Source organism: Hyperolius riggenbachi, chromosome 1 (assembly GCF_040937935.1).
Source record: "Hyperolius riggenbachi isolate aHypRig1 chromosome 1, aHypRig1.pri, whole genome shotgun sequence".
In the NCBI taxonomy this organism is placed as follows: domain Eukaryota; kingdom Metazoa; phylum Chordata; class Amphibia; order Anura; family Hyperoliidae; genus Hyperolius; species Hyperolius riggenbachi.
In genome coordinates, this window is record NC_090646.1 from 97,424,487 (window position 1) to 97,448,123 (window position 23,637).

Genomic DNA, 23,637 nt, shown 5'->3' on the forward strand with positions numbered 1-23,637 from the left:
ATATATATATATATATATATATATATATATATATATATATATATATATATATATATATATATATATATAGCGCACATTTGTGGACAATACATTTTTCTGGGGTACGTATACAAGGAATTTTGACAGTAGCAACGGAACTGTGGGATCGTTCAGAGACACTTTTTTAGCCTTAAAGGTTTTTTTTAAACAAAACCCCGTGGGGTCTCTGAGCATATATGAAATTAACACATTTTTATTGGACACCATATGACTCCCATGTATGTGTTGGTATAGTGTGATTGAGGGTAATGCATGTGGAGTATATATGCATTTTTGATTTTACAATAAAATATTGATTCATTTATTATCGATCAACCTTTCATTTTTATTATACAAGCACCTGCGCGCCCATAATCAGGATTTGTGTCTAAAAATGTAAACTGATACAAACAAACAAACAGTTCAAATGTCACCATCCACATGAATCCACTCTCTGTTTATAGAATAGGACCCTGAATCTGCCGGCACTCCAGGGATAGGCATCACTCCTCCAGTTCAGACCATCATGTAGTACATAGTGGTGATGTCCATGATCTCCATGCAGGGACCCTCCCCCCCAAAGGCGCCCGCACTCACCCAGAAGGCCCCCAATATGTCCTATGGAGGTAGGATTCAATGGCATAAGAGGGGTAGGCGAAATCACGCTGGCCCCCTGATGAGTAATTATTGTTACAAAACGCGTAGGGAAGAGCTACGTCCCACATGACCGGCTGGTAAATGCAGCGCAGAGGATGCGGGGGATTTAAGGCAGTGTGTGTGGAAGCGGCTACCCGGGATCGCCTAAACACTTTGTACAAAGCACTTTACCTCCAATCATTTTATAGTTATCGGTGGATCAGCGTGATTTCGCCTACCCCTCTTTTCTTTTCAAGCACAAGCCTGCCCCCTTCTGGCTCTGCTATAATGACTCGGCTATAATGATTCCTGAGCAAAGCCGACGGAATGCTCAGTCTGGGATTTTATCAGGGCTGATAACAAGCAGGCAGAGCAGTGAAGGGTGAAACAGAGAGCAGGGTGGGTGTTTTCTCTAATGTTCCCACTGATATATATGGTAAAATACATGAGGGTGCTTCGTCTCTGGTTCACTTTAAATTCAGTATTTTTTTTTAAATCTCAGCAGGAGGTAAAGGTTGCTCCCATGCGGTTTACTTGTGAAGATTTCTGCTTCATAATAAATATGTATCCCATACATCAATATATGTATACCATAGATGTACTTTACAGAAGGTGTTTCATAACCCTAGTGGGGCTGAATTATGAATAAAGTTTTACTGTGCATATGGAAATGTTAAAATGTGTTATTTATCTTAAAAATCGGTGAATCCCGAGCACGCCGCATTCACGCAAGCGGTTACCTTGGAAACATCAAATACAATAAAGGTGGTTGGGTTTTTATAATTTTTATTCGGTAGATTACCGATTTGTAATTGTTGATAGACAGTTGATAAGCATTCTGTATTTTACAGACCATCTGACTGATTTTTCCCAAACCTTAGTGAATACAGCCTGTAGTACCCAGCATCCTTCCTTCCATTCCTAGCTGTGCTTCTCTGGCCATAGAGCTGGAGGCAGCCAGCGGTAGAATGGCCAGTCAATGGGTTAATTGCACAGAGCCCTGTGAACAGTGGGCTACATTGAGAATCCTTTCAGAATCCTCAGCCCCTCTGAAACGCACTCCATATCAAATGGTCGTCTTGAAAGTTATTGTTTCCTTTCTAAAGGTTCAAAGTCAGGTTGCTGTGTGATTCGATATGCACCTGAGACCAGTGACATGAAAAGTGTTCAGGGGGTAGGTTACCTGCAGCACATTCTTTGCTTATTGATAAACTGTTTTAATACATGCTGTTTTACTCGCACAGAGTCCCTGCCTGACATGATGAAATTAACCAGGCAGACGTGGAGGTTCTATGGATTTACAAGCTGCTGGTTTAAAGAGGAACTATAGCGAAAAGGGGGAAAAAATACATTGCAAAGTGAGAAGTTAAAAAATAAGAGAGATCAAGAAATGATTGATATTCGCCATGTAATTTGTACATATTGTTTGATCCACAATCAGCCTGCATGTCATCATCTTTACTACTGGCAGACATGAAAAAAAAACAGACAGCACCAACTGCCATTATCTATAACCACACCCCCTAACAATGCAATAGGCTAAATAATTGTTTTGTTTTTAATAGATATGCTATACATATGCACACAGGGAGATACTAGTTAGCAGTTGGAAGCGGCTGTTATTTCCCACAATGTAACGAGGCTCCCACAGTGTGATGTCGGGACCTAGGTCATGACATCACACTGTGGGAGGGGTGATGCAAAATGACTGCACAGGCTGGGCTGGAAACAGCGGGGCTGGCATGTGGCTCCATTACTATGGCAATGGGCACCGCTCACTTGTCAGGGCTGGATTACGTGCGGCTGAAGAGACAGCACAGAGGAGTTGCGGCCTGGAGGGGCTCCGGGGAGCGGCTGAGAGAAGGTGAGATGCAACCTGTCCCGCAGCTGTGCCGGGGCTCCGGGGAGCGGCTCCCGGGTTGGCTGCATGTGGCGGACTGGGGGGCCCAATCTGTACGTCTGCTTAGGGCCCCATTTGGCCTTAATCCAGCTCGTGCTGGATGTGGTCACTCTCTTGAATAAAAAAAACACTGGCCAACACCATGTGAAGACAAGGTGGGGGGGGGGGGTGTACAGCGCAACAGGGAGAAGAGGTGGGAGGTGGCTTACCTCAAAAACGACAGTCACATATGTCAATAAAATTTATTATCACAGGCAACTTGTTTCGTGGGTTTGAGCCCACTTCCTCATACAGTGCCAAAGACAAGACAAGACAAATAACATTTATATTGCGCTTTTCTCCTTGCAGACTCAAAGCGCCAGAGCAGAGCAGCAGCCACTAGGGCGCGCTCTATTGGCAGTAGCAGTGTAAGGGAGACTTGCCAAAGGTCTCCTACTGAATTAGTGCTGGCTTACTGAACAGGCAGAGCCGAGATTCGAACCCAGGTCTCCTGTGTCAGAGGCAGAGCCCTTAACCATTACACCATCAGCCAACTGCTGAATAGGGATACGCAGCCCTGCTGACCCTCTGCCTCTAATTCTTTTAGCCACAGACCCTGAACAAGCATGCAGCAGATCAGATGTTTCTGACATTATTGTCAGATCTGACAAGATTAGCTGCATGCTTGTTTCTGCTGTGATTCAGACACTACTGCTGCCAGATAGAGCAGCAGTGCTGCCAGGCAACTGGTATTGTTTAAAAGGAAATAAACATGGCAGCCTCCATAGTCTTCTCACTTCAGTTGCCCTTAAATTTTCTCTGTGGGCTAAAGCGAATATAATACCATCGCTTAATTTTCCCAGATAGTATAATAGCACCTTTACTGTAAGCAGTATAGTGTTAAGTAATGACAAGCACAAAAGGTAAACTGACACCAGGAAATTCTTGGAACAATAGAATGTTGTGTGTGGGCTATAAATAGAACCAGACAAGTATTAAGGAAAATACAAGAATATTTTTTTTTTATACAATATTTAATTAAGGATTTCAGTAAGAAGAAAGTAACATGGTAATACAGTAACTTCCTCCATAACATTCACAATAAATTAGCAACTTTTCAGTATCTGGAAAGAGGGTATTGTTTATGTGTGAAATCTAACACTGCATTGTAGCCATTCATGACTTGCTACTGTAGTAGTAACAATACTGGGAATGTACATAATACAAAAGTGACAGTTCCAGCTGAAATAGTGGTAAAAGGGGCAGTCTCTGGGCTCACTGCCATTATCCCAATAAACCAGCATTTATTCAGCAACATGAACAGTCAGCACTTTGCAGTTAGTTATCAGAACCAATGACTATCCAGTCTTAAAAGACGTCCAAGGTGAAAATAAACTAATGAAATAAACAACTGTATCTATCCTCCTTCTCCTAGAAATGACTTTTAAAGATATTCCAGTTTTATTTTATATTAAAATCTAATTTTTAAGTTTTTACTGTTTTATTGTTTTTGCTCAATAACTCATTCATTGAAGTATGCCAGAGCTAAAATCTTTGAACTATTGATCTTTTTTATCTCTTTCCTGCTCTCAGAAGCCATTTTCTGCTAGGAAAGTGTTTAATAGTTGTAATTTCTTATCAGTGAGAGTCACACTGTAGTCTGGCCCAGTCCTGACTTAGGCCCAGTGCACACCAAAAACCTCTAGCAGATCTGCAAAACGCTAGAGGTTTTTAGGATTCTAGGCATGTTTAGAGAGGTTTTCTAAACATGCCTAGCGTTTTTTGGAGCGTTTTTGTGTAGCAGATTACAAATATTGTTACAGTAAAGCTGTTACTGAACAGCTTCTGTAACAAAAAACGCCTGGAAAACCGCTCTGATCTAGCATTTTTCAGAGCTGTTTTACGCTTGCCTATACTTTAACATTGAGACAGAAATGCCTCAGAAATCTAAAAAATGCTGCAGCCCCAGAGTTTGCGTTTGTGGAAAAAACGAACCGCTGTGGTGTGCACCAGTGCTTTTCCCCCTGCAAGCATTTAAAAAAACGTCATGTCACATGTCACCCACCTCGGTTACCCTTTAAGCCTTGTAAACATGCTGAATGGTTCCTGGCCTAGGCAATGGTAGGGGAATCTCTCAGGAGCGTAACAATAGCCTTCACAAGTCCCGCCATTGCGTGAGGGGGGTCTCCTGTCAGAAAATGCAACGTTAAATGCAGAGAGGCAGCAACAGTGCACTATACATTACCTGTTTTGGTAGCGGGACAGGTCTTCTTCACTCCCCTTTTGTGTAGCCGCGTGCCTGGCAGCCAATCACTGCACAATTGCATTGCAGTGCGATGGGTACCAATGCAGAAAAAGCACAGCATGCTGTCCGCTAACTGGGTAGCGCGTGCAATAACAGTGGCAGTGACCATGCTTTCATTGTACTGTCTGCTCCTCTGTATAGTTGCAACATGTGTAACGTATTTGTATCACAATGCAACCAGCGGTAGTCTAGTTGAGGGTTGACTCAACGACCGCTTCCTGCTCTTGGAAATTTGGTTTCATTTATAAGAAATAGGGGGCCTAGCCGGAAACGCTAAGGCTGTGTTCATAGTGGCCTTTGCGTTGTGTTCCCTTTGACAGCAGCAAGGCAGTGCAATGGATCAGGACAGTGGTGCTGCATGTTATGCTCACGTTTCATCAGGGACAGTGAAGCATGTAGTCAGTGAAAAGTGTGCTTCACATCTACTGTTAACGCACAATTACCGGTAACGCACTGCATGCAGCGCACTTCCATACCACAACCCCTTATGCCACAATGCACCCTCTCAGTGGCGTAGCTAAGGAGCTGTGGGCCCCGATGCAAGTTTTACAATGGGGCCCCCCAAGCACTCTATAAATAGCAATTGATACGATGCACCAAAACCTGCCAATGGCAATAACAGTGTCAGAGGTGTAAGAAGGGGATGGGGGACAGTTTGTTAATAATAACCACTATTCAAAGTATCTATACAAGTGATTATTATGAGCACAGGACGAATAGAGAGCTAATACTGTAGTTGAGGGGGGGCCCTTCGGGGCCCCTCTGGCCCAAGGGCCCCGATGCGGTCGCTACCTCTGCACCCCCTATTGCTACGCCCCTGCACCCTCTGCACTGTGAAAGTTGCATAGGTGATACATTGCAATGCGATAAGCTGCGTTACAAAGCGGTCATTACACCGCACCACTATGAACATAGCCGAATGCTAAAATTGCACACCAGGAACTTTGCCCTTCGGCTGCTGGGCTCCAGGTATATAAAGCTATTTGTTTGATGACCTGGATAATGTTTGTAACCAAATTGCCGCTGGCCCCCACAAGTAGACTAACACCATGCAACCTGCACACTGCGAAAGGACCCTCAAAGCTGACTTCAAAATGGAACAGAATGATACAATTTTCATTAATATTAAATTACAAGCAAGAAGTTTTGATGATCCCCTTTATTGACTAACCTAAAAAAAACAAAACATATTTTCAGCACACTGGATTCAAGTCGGATGAAGGAGGAATAATCGAAAGCTTAGTCTGATTTTTTTTAAAGGGTCCCTGAGCAACAGGTACACGAGCAAGACGAGCGCACAGAGGGGCCACACCACACATGTGCATTTGTGTACACAGGACTAACGGAACCGCGTTCGAAAAAACGGAGAGAGCTTACAGGAAGGCTGAGGGATCTCACAAACTAGGAGGGGCCGGAGGAAGCCCCAGGTAAGATCATTGTGGCATTTTTGGGTCCTGCTCAGGGTCCCTTTAAGTTAGCCAATAAATAGCATCACCCTGATTTAAAATGCTTGCTTTAACACGGTACAATATTCTACTGCTACATTATATTACAGAAGTTCTTGCAGAGTATTGATATACAGTATGCTTGTAGGGATTTCCAATCACAGTGGAACTCTATGGTTTGGCTGCTGGGACAGGTTCCTCTGTAAACTATAAAAGTTGCTCATAGTGATTATTTAGTAACCCCTCAATTAGGTAAAGGTTGTGACGTCGCAGCAGCGCTAACAACCTCTGTATTGCTGTACAGTAATAATAATCAGCAGCTGCGCGCAGTCACCCGGAAAAGCTATACGAGTTGCTGCTGAGCGTCTCGTCTCCGTGGAAACCAGCGCCGTGCTCGTTCTTACGTCACGTCCGGGAAACTTTCTGTCAAGATGGCGTCCTTGTTGGATGACAGGGATCTGCAGGGCATCCGGAATCGGTTTCACCAGGAAGCCGAGACCTTCCTGCGGGAGGCTGGGGGGACGGGAGCCGGTGTGTATTACTCCCTTCCTGTATGGCAGACAGAGGCTGCACGCGCTGGACTGAGATTTACCAAGACAGGTGCTGCATCACTGGAAGGACAGCAGCTGCCCAGGGGACCAATCAGCATGGCTGTGCTCCAGTTTCCTCTGCACCCCTTGGTGAATCAGCCCATGGAGGCTGACACCTGTAGCTCTGCAGCATTGGCTGGAACAGGCAGATTAGCAGCTATCATGCTGGCCTGCTCCTGTAACTGATAAAGTCATAAAACTGTTCATAGACAGTGCTCAGATCTCTGCTACCCTCTGGCTAAATTCTATTTTTTTAAAGTGGGATTGTCACCCTAAAAATCAAATTTCAACAGCAACTGGTCTGAGTGTATTAAGTGATAAAGATGCTAATCCTGCATTCAAAACTATCACAACTTTTTCTGCTGTTATGAATTGGAGTTATTACATACCTTAGGAGCACTGGCACTTTAATTGCCATTCAGTTGCATGCTGGGGGTTCTTTTTATCTATAATATATTCCTCCTCTTCCCTTTATCTCCCTGACTAGCTGAAACATGATCCTCTACTCACTTTTGTTTACAAGCAAGGCTGAGATGACTCAGCGATTGGAGGAGAAAATAAAAAAAAGTTAAGGGAGGAAATGACATCAGTATTTAGCCTCAATCTGTGGGCAAAAGACATGGTTCCCACCAAGAATAGAATTCTCTTCATTTACTATATGAAATTCACTGAAATCAAAACGCGGAGAGTACAATACATGTTCTGCAAGTAGATCAAGTATTTATCTACTTATATATGTGTTTTTTGTTTTTCTTGGCATAGTGTGGCTAATCCTCCTGCTTTAAAACATATGTACATATAAAGCAGTGGAGATCTGCTAACAGAAGCGATCACCTTCATTCACCACTTTGGAACATCTGTTCAGTATCTTTTTAAAACCATTTTTATAAAACATTAGATTTATTATTGTGGTGATTACTTCTTTTTAGTTGTTGTCATTCGTGTGCTAATTTGGGCACAGTGTAAACCGGAAAAAAAAAAATACGGGTAAACTTCCTGGTGGAAAGATTATTTCTGGATTTCGGGTTCTAAAAGTGGTACAATTTTTCTTCATGAGTTTTTAGACTGGCAATTTTTCCACTAGCCGCCGCACGCGGCTGCGAGATGTGTGGCGGCACTTTGTGGTCTGCGGCTACGCAGACGAATCCCAGGATTCACTGTCTCCCGCACAGAAACGGATGGAAATGTCGGCCAAATCGCTAGGGCAAGCGATTCGCCTGCTGGCGCCATTATTTCCTATGGCAGAGTTTCCTGTGCGATTTGCCTGCAGGGATACTGTGAATTCAGCCCGGTTTCCGTGCTATTGGAAATGGGCACTAAAAGCAGGACAACATCATACCACAGTGAGACCTGCGGCATCCCTCCCCTGGCTCCAGAGCTGCAATTCTCCCTCTGTCTTCCCTCCATGCATAATAAACATAGTGCAGTGGGAGGGGGAGGGGGGGGGGGGGGGGCTCAAGTTACTGGATCCTTTTGATCTGAGGTTGTTGATGTTGGGGAGGTGTTACGCAGTTGCTATTTTTAACATAGGCTCCTCTTCCTGCATTTTCGTGGATACGTTTTTAAAGCAAGTGTGTACCGACCTGAAGCCAGTTTTTATTCATCCTCTCCTGAAGCTCAGCTAAGCATGTGTTTTTATTTTTAGAATGGGGTCTGTCACGTCAGGTTTGAATGATATATATATATATATATATATATATATATATATATATATATATATATATATATATATATATATATATATATATATATATATATATATATATATATATATATATATATATATATATATATATATATATATATATATATATATATATATATATATATATAGCTGGGTGTCATCAGCATAGCAGTGGCATGTCAGACCGTGTTTTTGGATAATGTTCCCGAGTGGCAGCATGTATATGGTAAACAACAAACATTATAGTATTGAGACAAGCAATGTTAGAGGATTTACAGTAAACGTGCTGCATCAAGGTATGAGTTGCCACCCAGATGTAGTGCCAATATAATGTACTGGCTACACATCTCACAATGCACTGTAGATCCATCACCATAACACTGAGAAAGGCATGGAATGTTCCCCTTGCTAAATAATATGCTAGTGCAGTGCATTCACTGGCAACCTACCCTAAGGCCCCACTCACACTGATCTGTTGTGTTGTGTTTCCTGTGACAGCAGGAATGCAAAGTTAGATACAGCGGCACCGCATGTCACCAGTGCTTTCTGTCGGGTACAGTGAAGCATACAGTTCAGTGAAAAGTATGCTTTACTTCCACTGTTTCCATGCGCATTTAGCGGTAACACACTGCATATTCCGTCCCGCTTTAATACCGCAATGTCCCTGCCACAGTCTGAATGCCCCTATAGGTGGAGCATTGCAGTGTGGCAAGCTGCATTACTGAGCGGCAGTTATGCCGCATCACAACCAGGGCTGTGGAGTCGGTACAAAAATCTTCCGACTCCGACTCCTTAGTTTATGAAACCACGACTCCAACTCCGGGTACCCAAAATGGCTCTGACTCCTTAGTCTAATCCTTAACAGGGCTGTGGATTTTGTAGAAAAATCATCCGACTCTGACTCCCGACTCCGACTCCTCAGTTTATGAAACCACGACTCCGACTCCCAAAATTGCTGCGACTCCGACTCCTCGACTCCGACTCCACAGCCCTGATCACAACGCTCCACTGTAAACCGGGCCATAGAGTAATTTTTTAGGAAGTAGTTCATGTTACGGGTTTAGGGTTAGGCGTTTATAAAGGAGATTTATGTTTCAGGCTGCCAAATAATGGAGAGAAATCAAGAAAAGTGCAAAAACGTGATGCCACTGCTGAAAGAAAATACAGTAGAATCCCTTTATAGTAAACTTGGTTTACTACCGGTATATCAAAATTTTGCTATATCAGAAATAGTCATACTTAAGCACATAAAGTATACTTTAGTGCTGGATCTTAATTCAGTCAAGAATTGGGAGTCATTTTTTTCTTTTCAATGCTTCAGCAAGCAAGCACAGACAGTGTCTAAGCTAGATCACAATGCACAGTGCTTACTATGCATACAATAATCACACAACAGCTTGCACGGGAAGCATAGGTCTCACCAGTTAATGCAGGAACAGTACGGATAGTGCACTCCTCTGTCTATATGTCTTTGCAGCCTGTACAGTACTGTAGGCTGTAGCTTACACAGGAAGCTTAGGTCTCACTGGTTAGTGCTTTTGAGGTAATCCATAGGGACCCAGAGTAGTGTGCAGATAGCAGGCTACAAGTAGCTGCCAGCCCATTCGCCGACCAAGGCTCAGTGGTATGACGCATGTACCCACCCACTTCCCACTATAGCCAGATACAGAAAACAGGTTTACTGGAACAGTTCAATTATATCAGTTTACTATACCAGGCATTACTCCCATATACTTATTATTATGTAGTATTTACTGTATATAGAGCTGACACCTTATGCAGCGCTGTACACAGTGTATTGTCACTTAACTGCCCCTCATAGGGGGCTCACAATGTAATCCTTACCATAGTCATACGTCTATGTATGTATTGTGTAGTCGTGTATGCATCGTAGTCTAGGGCCAATTCAGGTGGAAGCCAGTTCACTTATCTGTATGTTTTTGGGGTATGGGAGGAAACCAGAGTGCCCGGATGAAATCCACGCAGACAAGAGCAGGACATACAAACTCCATACAGATAGTGCCCTGGCTGGGATTTGAGCTAGGGACCCAGCGCTGCTAACCTCTACACCACTGTGAACTTATTATGTGGCTTGAACGGAACCTGGACACTAATGCTGGGAATACACGTTTCGTTTTTGCCTTCGTTTAAACCTTCGTTTCGATTGTGCCTTTTGTCCTTTTCGATCCCAAAATAATTGATCGTACAGTTAATATCACCACCCACGGTTTCGTTTTTTTTTTCGATTCTGATGGTTTCGTTTTTCCAATGATCGAAGGCTGCAAAGAAACGAAACGAAAATCCCTTTTTTACTTTCGTTTATACCTTCGTTTTCGATAGCGATAGGGGCGGCTTTTAGGAGGAGCGAATAGCGAGGGATAGTACTTCCGTTCGGAATATTAATAAGCCGGAAGTGTTACACAAACAAAAGGCCAGCCCGCAAACGCCCACATTTATGCAAAATAGTACAGGGACGGACTAACGAATCGACAGCATAAACGAATATATAATCGATCTGAACAGCCATCAAGCCTACCAATGGCTCGATTAGATGGATAAAGAGAGATAATATCAAACATGTTCGATCACTAGTCGTTCGTTTTTGGGGTCTATTAATCGAAACTATAATGAGATTATGACTATTTTCACATACGTTTTCAACACTCGATTCGTTTACCGAACGAATCGAAGGCTAAAACGAAGGCAAAAACGAAACGTGTATTCCCAGCATTAGTATACTATAGCCGAATGTTTACTGTATCAGTTTACTATAACGAGATAATACTGTATACGCTTTATAGAGGTGTGGACATGGCAAAGATGACCTTATTCAGTGTTGAATTGCGAACCTAGATGTATATTAGGAACAGAGATGCTGCTATTCCTAGAGAATAAAACATTCACATTTAACTTTATTTTCATCTGTGAGCCCTATGTTTGGTTGTCAGTATGTTCCCTTGCTCTTCAGCATACCTGCTGGTCAGAAGGCAGATATTCAGCGTAATATGTAGGCACTTTATAAATACAATAAATAAATATTGTAGATTTTTCCTGTGCCCATCCTCTATGAAGTAGCTGAGACTTGCCAAATTAATTTTTTGTTGTCGTATGGATAACAGTAGTTTCTAGTACTGTATTTAAACCATATTTATAAACTCTCCAGACACTGATGAGGATAAAAAGAAAGAAGAGAAGCCCCTCCCCAGAGTCAACATCCATTCAGTCTTCTGGATACTGACATCAGTTGGTGTTACATACTATGTGGACTTCCTCCAGGCCTTGCAAGGAAATCTACAGGAAGGATGGTATGATGATACAAATATAGTTACTTTGTTGTTTTTTTTTGTCTTTGTTTTTTGTTTTGTTTTTAAGAATGGCTGCAGCGTTAACTAGTGACAGATCTGTATAATGTAAATGGGGCTTTGATAGTCATCTCTTTTACGTTAATCTGTCACTGAAAGTAACCACTTCAATTTATAGCACTGCCCACATGTTTGCAATGCATCCTGACAGTGACTGTGTGTCAGTTTAGCACGAGCCGCTCCACATTAGCCCACGGAGAGCACTGAGTAGTGTTGGCGCATTTGACATATTCAAATATCATAAGTGTAATGTTTGTGCATGTGCACTGCAGCAGGAGGTGGTAATGCACCCTTGCCGCCACCTCAGTGTGCTGCTCTCCATGTCTCCCATGTCTCGCTCCAGCTCTCACATACTTTTTCATGTTCCAAATTCGAATATGGTGATTACTAGCACTGAGTCAGTCCATAGCACTGTCTACATGTTTGCAGTGCATCCTGAAATGGCGGGTTCAGTAATGTAGTACTGTAAAGAGGGGACGACCATCTTTGTAGCAGGGGTTATATGTTTTTGACAGTGGACAGCAAGGGAGACCTGATCTTGGGAGGGTTCTGGGAGTGGATTTTTTTTTTTATATATCTTTATTATTTCATTCTTCCCCTTGTAATTTGCTTTTTCTGCTTGTCTTGTAGTTTATGGCTTCTTGTTGGCTCCTTGTCTCTGGTTGTCAGCATGACGGTTGCTCTGTACTGCATCGCTTACTTGGAATGGTACTGTGGGGTCTGTGATTATGATGCAAAGTATCCAGGACTTGTTCCAGTCGCAATTGTGACTTTCCTAGTGGCAGCAGTCTGGTGAGTTATTATTAATCTACTGTTTTTATTTCAATATGCAGATTTTCTAAAAAAAAATCTTATGTGCTGTGCACACTCATTGTGAACACTGAAAGCTGCAGGGGACACCTGTCTACACACTAGGTTCCTGGGCGTGATGGTCTCTGACCAGGACACATGCGGGGGCAGAGGACAAACAGGGGACAATGCAGGGAGTCCCCAACATCGCGGCGGGTCGACGGTTTGTATTGGCAGGCGTTGGTAAGTCAGGGACTCCCTGTATTTGGTATATAAGTCACAGGTGAGTACGCGCTGTCGGCGGACTGATAAGGCGGATCGTTCAGAAGCAGCCTTATCAGTCCGCTGACAGCGCATACTCACGCTACTGTTGGCTGAACGTCCGCCCAGCGGGAGGATCCGGCGGATCCGTTGTTTCCGGCGGTAGTGCGTGTGTATGCACCTTTAGAAATTGGCTTTTTTTAATTTGAACCATGACCATGTATGGCCACTTTGACAGACTGAATCGTTTTATGTTTGCCTCCATGTCCCTTATAAAATATACAATTATATTACCAGAGCTTACAGCATGTAATGGATATGGTCCAATCACAGAAGAGTGTATTATTATTGATTTATATAGCACCAGCATCTTCTGTGGCGATGTACAACAGAATAAAAGGTATAACAATACAATACAACAGTTATATTGTAATCCACCATTGTCTTGTACTGTTATCAAGTGAACAAATTACAGATTTGTCACAATGGTTGAAGATATGCACCACATTACACAGCCGTGTGAGACAAAAGGGCAGTAGAGCCCGGCCCATTGGCCTTACAAGACAAGTCACAGAACATTTATATTGCACTTTTCTTCTTGCGAACTCAAAGCACCAGAGCTGCAGCAACTAGGGGCATGCTCAGTAGGCAGTAGCAGTGTTAGGAAGTCTTGCCCAAGGTCTCTTTACTAAATATGTGCAGGCTTACAGAACAGGAAGAGCCGATATTCAAACTGTTACAGTCTAAAGGGTTAAGGAACTGGACAATAGGTGAAGGGAAGCTGTCTACGAGATGGTAAAGCGATGGTCAGTTGCCAGGGTGTCCTAAGTGAGAGAATATGCTTGCATGAAGAGTTTTCAGGTTGTGCTTTAAAACGTGTAAGTGTGGGGAGTGGCGGATCTGTTGAGGGTGTTCCAAGGAAGAGGAAAGGATTGAGAGAAGTCTTGTGAGCGGAAGTGAGAAGAGTTGACCAGCGAAGAAGACAGAAGGATATTGTTAGTACAGCGGAGATTGTAGGATGGTATCTGGAAATACGTTTTAGATACAAACAACAACAAAATAATGTTTATAATGTGCTTTTCTTCTGGCGGACTCAAAGCGCTAGAGCTGCAGCCACTAGGGCGCACTCTATAGGCAGTAGCAGTGTTAGGGAGACTTGCCCATGGCCTACTGAATAAGTGCCGGCTTACTGAACAGGAACAGCTGAGATTCGAACCCAGGTCTCCTGGGTTCCAGTCTCAGGATTTTAATTGGTTCCTTTGTGTAACTGGCTGCCAGTGAAGGGGAGTGACAGAGGGGGGATCGGGCTGGAGAAGTGGGAGGAGAGGTGGATGAGTCATACAGCATAGTTCATGTTGGACTGTAGCGGGGCTAATCTGTTGGCAGGGAGGCCGCAGAGCAGAGAGTTGCAATAGTGAAATAATCAGGGCATGCTCCAGAAGTTTGCTAGTGTCCTGTGTGAGAAAAGGGTGAATGCGGGAGATCTTTTTTAGGTGGTGACGAATAGAGGAGGAAAGTTTGTTAATGTGTGGTTTAAATGAGAGACTCAAGTCCAGTATGACACCTAAGCAGCGTGCCTGGGGGACAGGGGTGCACTACAATCCCCAACAAACCCCCTCAGTGGGAAACAACCTCCAAACAACCAGGCATGCAAGCAATAAAATAAACAATGCGGAGGACACATCTATGAAATCGCTAAATATTTTTCTTCCAATCCAATAGGCAGTAAAAATTGTAATGCTGAATTAACTCACATAGACAGAGGGAGGCTGCCAGTGCAAAGAGATCAACAGCTGTTTCGCGTCACATTAACTTTTCTTTATGACCATTTGATGTGGCATGTTTACTTTTATGGTGCCTGATGACACAGCTATTTATACTGAACTTTGTGTAAATGATGAAACATACGCTTTGTTTCCATTTATATTTCACTTTGTTTCCTGTTTCCTTCTTCTCAGCTTCAATGTGTCCTTGTGGCCAGTGTGGTCATTCTTCACTCCAGTAATACTGTTTATACAGTTTATGGGCTTTGTAATGTTGGTCTCTCTGTTGGGATGAACATTTACAGGTAAGCAGAATGATCATGCTCGTTTTTCCCTTTACCCCATTGCTGTACTGGAGGGCAGGTACCTCCTATACTGTCCTAGTGGTTTGTGTCACCCCAAGCTGCTTGGTTACTTTGTTGTACTGGTCTAATCCCTATCCCATAGAGCCATATCAATCCCTGCCATGCACTGAGGACCAACAGTCCTAAACAGGCTGTCTGCATGTTGGGTTGATGTGGCTCTGTAAACTTTAAAGCTATAGGTTTAGTAATACACCAGCAGTTCTGGATGTAAGCCTGACTTCAGGGGCATAAAGAGATAGTTTTCATATTCAGCAGTGGTGCATTGTGGGTGGTGCACCACATTTACGCAAATACCTTCTGCAAGCCACATTAAGTATTGTGTGGAGCATATACTGACCTCAGTATGTCATGCCCCCAGGTGCTGGATCGTTGCACAGATAGCTGTGTGCATTGTAGTTCTCCTAGTAGTGCTACACTGATATAGGTTCCTCTCAGTGCTAGGGAGGATCATTGAGATGTAAATATTTCTGAGTTTATTCAAATTTGTATGCTAATATATGCAGCTTCAAAAATGGACCAATCAGTTTAAACCTGGGTGGGACTTGAACTGTCCATTTCAAGCTGCATATATTTGCATAGAAATGTGCATACATTTACATAAACTGAGATATTTGCATCTCATTGATCATCCCTACTCAGTGCACATCAAGGACACACGTTTCTACCCCTTCAGCAGGTGTGTAAGTGGTATGGAAAGTTTAAAGAGGAACTTTACCAAAAGATAGAAGTAGGGAGGGAAAAATAAATCAATACATTGCAAAGTGAGAAATTAAAGAAATATAAGAGATCAATAAATTATTGATACTTGTCCATGTGGAAGGTTGTTTTTTCTGTTATCCAGAACTCAACTAAGGGCTGGTGCACACCTAAAGTGCTTCGGAGCGCTTTTCAAAATGCCAGAGTTTTGAATAGCGCTTGGATAATATATTAATGGGATGGATCACATCAGAGTGATGTGATTTCCCCCCCCCCCCCCCCCCCAATGCCAAGCGGGTCCTGCAGCACTTCTGAGGCGATTCAGCCTCAACAGAGCAGTTTTCTTAGCATTTTTTTTTTATTTATTGCTTACAAAAGCTGTATACTTGCAGCTCTACTATACAAAAAATAAAAACTTGCTGCTCCAAAAATTGCTAGGCATACCTAGAAAATCGCTAGTCACATGCCTAGAATCGCTTAGAAAAATCACTTCTAAGAACGCTTGCGATTACGCTAACGCTTTTAGGAGTTCCCCCGGCCATAACTGGCAGCCTCAACCAACCAGCACAAATTGCCGGAAGTACTCTGTGGTGAAGGCCAGCTTCTTAAGGTCCATACACACATCCTTTTTGTATCTGCAGATGACTGCCCAATTTTGCCACTGCCATGTAGTTTGAGGGCCAACAGATTTTGAATACTAAAGCTGGGTACACACAAGATAAGTCTTTGAAAAATGTAAGATCAAAGATAATCTGCAGGTAATCTTTGTAAAAAAAAAAAAAAAAAAGTTCACAAACGACCTCAATTATCTATCTCACAATCTTTCAGATTCATTCCAGTGGATCTGATCTGCAGATGACAGTCCATAAAATAAGGTGTGTATGAGATCTCCAGATACTTAACTTTTGTGTGCACAGGCATGCGTGAAAAAGAAGGAAGTAAATAGACTGTGAAAGCATTTTGCAGGAACTGATCTTTTGCATGTGTGCAGCATCTTTGTTTAGAACAATCAGTCTTTCATACCTCTCTGACAAACCTATGTGGCAGATTAATTCCTCAGTTTGCAAAGATTTTTCTCTGATGGTGTACTCTGCTTAAGAGTAGACTGTGTAGGTACTGTATGCTCTCATTCTACGTGGAAGGTGGTAAAATTGGCCTTTGTTCTTTAATTTTCCAAAGACTTTTCTTCATGTGTGTACCTAGCTTTAGGCTGTTTGTGGGCTCTCTTGTGCTTAGAGACTGGGCTCCACAGCTCTCCCAAGGTTAATATACCTTGTCACTGTATTTTAACCTTTAATACAGCTGTCATGGTATGTATATAGAGTGGGTATAGCACTGTATTAGCTAGGTCTATTTTTTAGCATTGTCTCAAGCAACCAAATGGCACACTTTCGGCATCGGCCCATTTGGGAAGGGTTTTACCACAGTATCTGCCATACAGATGTCCCTGATGATCTATTTGAGAAAAGGTAAAGATTTCTGTTGGGAAAGAAAGGGGATATCAGCTACTGATTGGGATGAAGTCCAGTCCTGGGTTAAAGTTTCTCTTTAAGTGTCGACTCTTTCCCAGGTCACTCTGGTTGGCACACAACAAGCATTGTTCACAGACATCAACACAATGTTTGTTCAGTAAAGGGTGCGTTGTTTTGATACTCATCTTGTAAACAATTTGTGGGCAGCACAGTGGCATAGTGGTTAGCGCTCTCGCCTTGCAAGCACTCCAATCTATTCACAAATGTTTCTGCTGTAATAAGTCATATCTTAGGGCTCGTTTCCACTAGTGCGGTGCGGAATTGCCTGCATTCCACCGCGGACGAAATCGCATGCGGGTGCGATTCCGCATGCGTTTTTGCCGCGATTTCGCATGCGATTCCGCATAGGTAAGGTATATGCGAATTTAACCATGTCACTGCCTGTGTAAATTAACATTAATACCTATGCGAAATCGCATGCGATTTCGCGGCAAAAAACGCATGGTCACCTCACATGCGATTTCCCTATTAGATACATTAGCGGCGATTCGCGCACATTCCTTGTGCACGCGAAATCTGACGGCTCTGCCGTGCAGATTTCTGCCGCCCCAAAAAACGCTCCCGCAGCCGCACAAGTGGAAACGGCCCCATCCACTTACATTGCCTATGCGAATCCGCGTGCAGTGCCCGCATGCGGATTCGCTATAGTGGAAACGAGCCCTTAGTCAGCTTGGCTCTGTTTGGTACATTGCCAACGAGAAGGAAGCTTGATGCCACCCCTCCGACATTACTGCCTCTCACTGATTAGCTGAGGGCAGTTCAGTGAGACACACAAGGCTGAGGAAGAAAAATACCCCTCTGCAAAAGCTGCTGAAATACGATATATACTGTCCTCACATGTATTTACAAAGCAAGCTAGATATAACCGTGTCGTTTCTAAGAGAAATTAAAAAAAAAAGTAAGGGAGGAAATTACATCAGGATTGGCTACAGTCACAGCGAACAAAAATAAAAAATGCCAGGAACAGTTTTCTCTTTATTCACTATATAACATTCACTGAAATCAAATGTGCACAGTGCAATACATGTTATGTACCGGTAAGTAGAACAAGTATTTATCTATTTACTAGCAGAAGACCTGGCGTTGCCCAGGTATGTATTTGGTTGTTGGTGGGTCCCACCACTTTTTCTAACCTTGACACACAGTAACTCAATGACCAATTTTGTGAGTTTTCGGGTGTCTCTGCATCAATAATTTAAATTTTCTGATTGAAATGAAACAAATCTGGTTGGCTGTTTGTGGCCCCACCCTTTTCCTGATTTGGAACCCCAGTCACCCAATGACCTGACTGTACCAGGTTTGAGGCCTCTGCCATTAACAGTGTAAGAATGGCAGCAGCTTAAATATTCTCCTTGAAATTCAATAGGTGAATTTTGATTGGCTGTTGTAGGCTCCACCCACTTTCCTGAATATTGATCCTAGTCATTCAATGACCAACTGTGCGAAGTTTAACAACCCTGCCATAAAAAGTGTAAGAATGTCTGCAGTTTACATTTTCCCAGTTAAATGGTTTTTTGCTCCGCCCACTTTTTGTAACTTTGACACACAGTCACTCAGTGACCAAGTTTATGAGCTTTCAGGTACCTGACATAAAAAAAGTGTGAATGGAAGCAGTTCATCTGGCAAAGATATCTGATTGGGTGTTTGTGGTTCCGCCCCCTTTTCTGAATTGGAACCCGAGTCACCCAATGACCGCTTGTACCTGGTTTGAGGCCTCTGCCATTAACAGTGGAAGAATGGCAGCAATTTAAATATTCCCCTTGAAAATCAGTAGGTGAATTTAGATTTATTTATTGTATTTATAAAGCGCCAACATATTACGCAGCGCTGAACATTAATTTAGGTTACAGACAATATTTAGGGGTGACATACAGCAATATGACAATACAGGAATACAAGAAAACCAGATCACACAGCACAGTATTAGTACAAGGTAATGCTTAGTCAGTCACTGGATGAAGCATGGAGATTAGGCAAGTTATGTTCACTCAGATGCATAGCATGGGTTCACAGTAATGGAGGTGCCAGATCAGGTAGGACACAAAAGGAGGAGGACCCTGCCCAAAGGCTTACAATCTAGAGGGAGAGGTAAGGACACGAATGGTAAGGGACCAGAGTTCAGCTGTAGGTTTAGAGCACTTGTGAGGGGTAGTAGGCCAGAGTGAAAAGGTGAGTTTTGAGGGCTTTCTTGAAGATGTTGAAGGAGGGGGCTGCCCTAATGGGTGGAGGTAGGGAGTTCCATAGTGTTGGAGCAGCTCTTGAGAAGTCCTGGAGGCGTGCATGGGACTGGGTGATGCGGGGGGCGGTTAGGCGAAGTTCATTGGAAGAGCGGAGTGAGCGGCTAGGTGTGTACCTCTGAGTAAGATCGGAAATGTAGGTTGGACAGGTTTTGTGGACAGATTTGTAGGTCAGACACAGTATCTTGAATCTGATTCTGGACTGGATAGGAAGCCAGTGGAGGGATTCTAGGAGGGGATCTGCCGTGGTGGAGCGATGGGAGCAGTGGATAATTCTGGCTGCCGCATTCATGATGGACTGCAGTGGGGCTGTTCGGGTCATAGGGAGACCAGACAGCAGGGCATTGCAGTAGTCAAGGCGGGAAATTATGAGGGCATGGATGAGGAGTTTGGTGGTGGCAGAGGTCAGGAAAGGGCGAATCTTACAGATGTTACGAAGGTGGAAGTTGCAGGACTTTGTGAGGTTTTGGATGTGGGAAGTGAAGGAGAGTGCGGAGTCCAGGGTGACACCCAGACAGCGGGCTTGAGAGGTAGGGCGAATGGTAGTGTGGTTAACAGTGACATGCACATCTGGGAAGTTCGTGGATGGCCGGGGTGGGAAGATCATAAATTCCGTTTTGTCTAGATTTAGTTTCAGGAACCTAGCAGACATCCAGGAGGAGATGGCGGATAGGCAGGAGGAGACCTTGTCCATGGTAGTGGTGGATATGTCAGGGGTGTGGAGGTAGATCTGGATGTCATCTGCATACAGATGATAGTTAAAACCCATGGAGGAGATAACCTTGCCAATGGAGGATGTGTATAGGGTGAACAGTAGGGGGCCAAGGACCGAACCTTGGGGGACTCCCACCGAGAGGTGGTTGGGGGTGGACGAGGACTCATTGAAGGTGGTCGTGAAGGAGCGGTTGGAGAGGTAGAATGAAAGCCAGGACAGGGCGAGATCGTGAATGCCCAAGGACTGGAGGGACTGGAGGAGTAGGGGATGATCTACTGTGTCAAAAGCTGCTGACAGGTCAAGGAGGAGGAGAATGGAGTATTTACCTTCAGCTTTAGCTAAGGCAAGGTCGTTGACCACTTTGGTGAGAGCAGTTTCGGTTGAGTGGGCAGGCCGAAATCCAGATTGGAGTGGGTCTAGCAGTGAGTTGGCATTGAGGTACTGGGTCAGGCGTTTGTGAACCAGACGCTCAAGGAGTTTTGGGGCATAGGGGAGGAGGGAGATAGGACGGTAGTTGGAGGGTAGCGAGGGGTCGAGTGAGGGTTTCTTGAGCAGGGGTAGTACAGTGGCCTGCTTGAAGTCTGTGGGGAAGGTGCCTGAGGATAGGGAGAGGTTGAACAGGGTAGTGAGGACTGGGGCCAATTCCGTGAAGTGAGGCTGGAGTAAGTCAGAAGGGATGGGGTCAAGGGGGGAAGTAGTGGTATGGGAAGTCTGCAGTAGATTGGCTGTTGTAGGCTCCACCCACTTTCCTGAATATAAATTCCAGTCACCCGGTGACCAACTGTGCCTTGTTTGAAAATCCTGCAATTAACAATCTAAGAATGGCTGCAGTTTGTATTTTCCTGTTTTATGCTCTGCCATGTTTTTCCTCAATTTGTAACCTCGGCCACCAACTGGCTTTATTACTGTGAAAATGGCAGCTTTTTCCATTGATATAAATGGGTGAATTCTGATTGGTTGTTTGTATACCAAGAGTCATTGAAATAGGTTACTGTGTTTTTGATATATATATTTATTTCCTGGAAAAATGTGGCTGTCCTTCATTGCTGCTTTAACAAATTGTGCAATGTATGCTGTGTTCTTAAGATGATTATTTCTGTATTGTCTTTTTGTTACATTCTAGTTATGATGTTGGAAGGAAAGATGGGAGTGAAGTTAGTGGATTTCCTGCCTTGCAGAGTACAGTTCCTCTGATGATGGATTCTCAGTTCCTCTGATGATGGATTCTCCGCTCTCGATGTGATGATTCAGAAGAGCTGCAGGCAGCTAGGCCCAACCTGCAAGAGTTCCAGTTTCTCCTCTCAAGACTCTTGGCCTTTACGGCCAGGCAAGACTTTTTACCGATGTGATCGCTGTTCTGAAATAGTTCTTCATGTGCTCTACACCGTACAGCCCTTACATCTGGAATGGGGTGTCAAATCTATTACTAATTCACCATTATATGTAAAATAGGACTTTTGTTTTGTATCCCTTTTCTAAATAAAGGACTACTCTCTACTCATAAGGACTACTCTACCAAATACAAAACTATGTAAAAAAATTTGAATTGTATATAAAAAGGTTGAACGTGTTGTGATGTATGTGAATGTACCAATACTTGCACAGATGTAAGGATATTGCATATTATTTGCTTTAACACTTCAGGACCATAGAAATTTTCACCGCCCATTAGCTTTTCATTAAGTTGCATAGACTAATATCTTCACCCCTAGAGCAATAAGTGGTTAAATTCCAACTTAAAACAAAAAGTTTGGTAGAGTGCTGACAGCTGTTATCAGGAAAAAAAACCCCAAAGTGTTATCTGTGTACCCACTAAGGAGATCTATCCTCAATTACTGCCCCTGAGACCTTTATGACTTTTGCATAAACCTTGGTGCTTCCAGAGACCAGCGGTCAACAATTAGGGGACATAATGCTTTATCAGTCTATAAAGAGTTTTATTTATTGCCATTTGTGACGTGGCAGGAAGGGGAAGACAATCCTGAATGATCTCCCCAACCCTGTGTCATCTAGCGTGTGTACCTTGCTTTAGTACCATCTAGATGATAGAGGGTGCCATAAGCAAAGTTAACTAAACTGATAAAGCTTCCCCCCATCCCCCAGATGTCTGTCAGTACATGTGAAAACATACTAAATGGTAGGTAAGAAAAAAAAGTTGACCAAAATTAACTAAGGTTTGATATTTTTAAATACTTATTGTCTTGTTGGTATTTTAGACAAGGTATTTTATGTCCTCCATAGTATATGTGTGTGTATATATATATATATATATATATATATATATATATATATATATATATATATATATATATATATATATATATATATATACAAAATAAATTGGAGTTCTCTGAGAGGAAAATGTGAAATCTTAAAGAGAACCCGAGGCGGGGTTCTCACAACGAAATCCCCATACAGAGGCTGGCTCTGCCTATAGAGCCCAGCCTCTGTTGCTAATCAGATCCCCCCTAAATCCCCCCTGCGCTCAGCCAGACCCCATAAATTACAGCCGCGCTGTGCGGCTGTGTTTACCTTTCTAACGTCAAGGTAAACACAGCTGCTGCTGACACGCTGCGTGTCGGCAGCGCGGCTGTCATTTATGGGGTATTGCCGAGCGCAGGGGGGATCTGATTAGCAACAGAGGCTGAGCTCTATAGGCAGAGCCAGCCTCTGTATGTGGATTTCATTGTGAGAACCCCGCCTTAGGTTCTCTTTAAAGAGAACCCGAGGTGGGTTTGAAGAATATTATCTGCATACAGAGGATGGATCTGCCTATACAGCCCAGCCTCTGTTGCTGTCCCAAACCCCCCTAAGGTCCCCCTGCACTCTGCAATCCCTCATAAATCACAGCCACGCTGCTGACAAACAGCTTGTCAGAGCTGGCTGTGTTTATCTCTATAGTGTCAGTCTGCTGCTCTCCCCGCCTCCTGCAGAACTCCAGTCCCCGCCTGCATCCCTTCCCTCCCTGCTGATTGGAGGGCAGGGACAGGGGCAGGGACCGGAGCTATGCAGGAGGCGGGGGAGCAGCTGAGACTGACACTACAGATGTAAACACAGCCTCACAGCACGGCTGTGATTTATGAGGGATTGCAGAGTGCAGGGGGACCTTAGTGGGGTTTGGGATAGCAACAGAGGCTGGGCTGTATAGGCAGATCCAGCCTCTGTATTCAGATCACATTCTTTAAACACACCTCTGGGTCTCTTTAATAACATTTCTCTTCCTATGTAGAAGGATCAGTGGTGGATGTGGGCCCATGCAGGCTATGCAGCCACACAAGGGAGGGGGGGGGGGGGGGACATGGTTGCCCCACAGTGCTCCACAGCCTGTTTCCTTTTCATTTCACACATGGGCCCGTATGC

General features: G+C 43.7%; 1 protein-coding gene across 3 annotated transcripts; it reads left to right on the forward strand.

Moving 5' to 3' along the window:
- Positions 1-6,672: 6,672 nt before the first annotated feature.
- On the forward strand, positions 6,673-21,781 carry TMEM128 (transmembrane protein 128). Of its 3 annotated transcripts, XR_011030510.1 has the most exons (6): positions 6,673-6,883; positions 11,721-11,862; positions 12,550-12,711; positions 14,928-15,037; positions 16,622-16,668; positions 21,401-21,781. XR_011030510.1 is itself a non-coding variant. In XM_068277417.1 (5 exons), the coding sequence occupies exons 1-4, from the start codon at positions 6,715-6,717 to the stop codon at positions 15,025-15,027; spliced, it is 573 nt and encodes a 190-aa protein (XP_068133518.1). In that variant the 5' UTR covers positions 6,673-6,714; the 3' UTR covers positions 15,028-15,037; positions 21,401-21,781. The 3 variants fall into 3 exon arrangements, 2 of the variants coding, with proteins under 2 accessions (XP_068133518.1, XP_068133532.1); XM_068277417.1 differs by lacking the exon at positions 16,622-16,668; XM_068277431.1 differs by lacking the exon at positions 16,622-16,668 and having other exon boundaries at positions 6,673-6,814.
- Positions 21,782-23,637: the final 1,856 nt, after the last annotated feature.

Coding starts and splice junctions, on each gene's coding strand:
- TMEM128 (XM_068277417.1), top strand. CDS start 6,715: ATGGCGTCCTTGTTGGATGACAGGGATCTGCAGGGCATCCGGAATCGG. Junction 6,884..11,720: donor ACTGAGATTTACCAAGACAG/GTGCTGCATCAC, acceptor TAAACTCTCCAG/ACACTGATGAGGATAAAAAG. Junction 11,863..12,549: donor GGAAATCTACAGGAAGGATG/GTATGATGATAC, acceptor CTTGTCTTGTAG/TTTATGGCTTCTTGTTGGCT.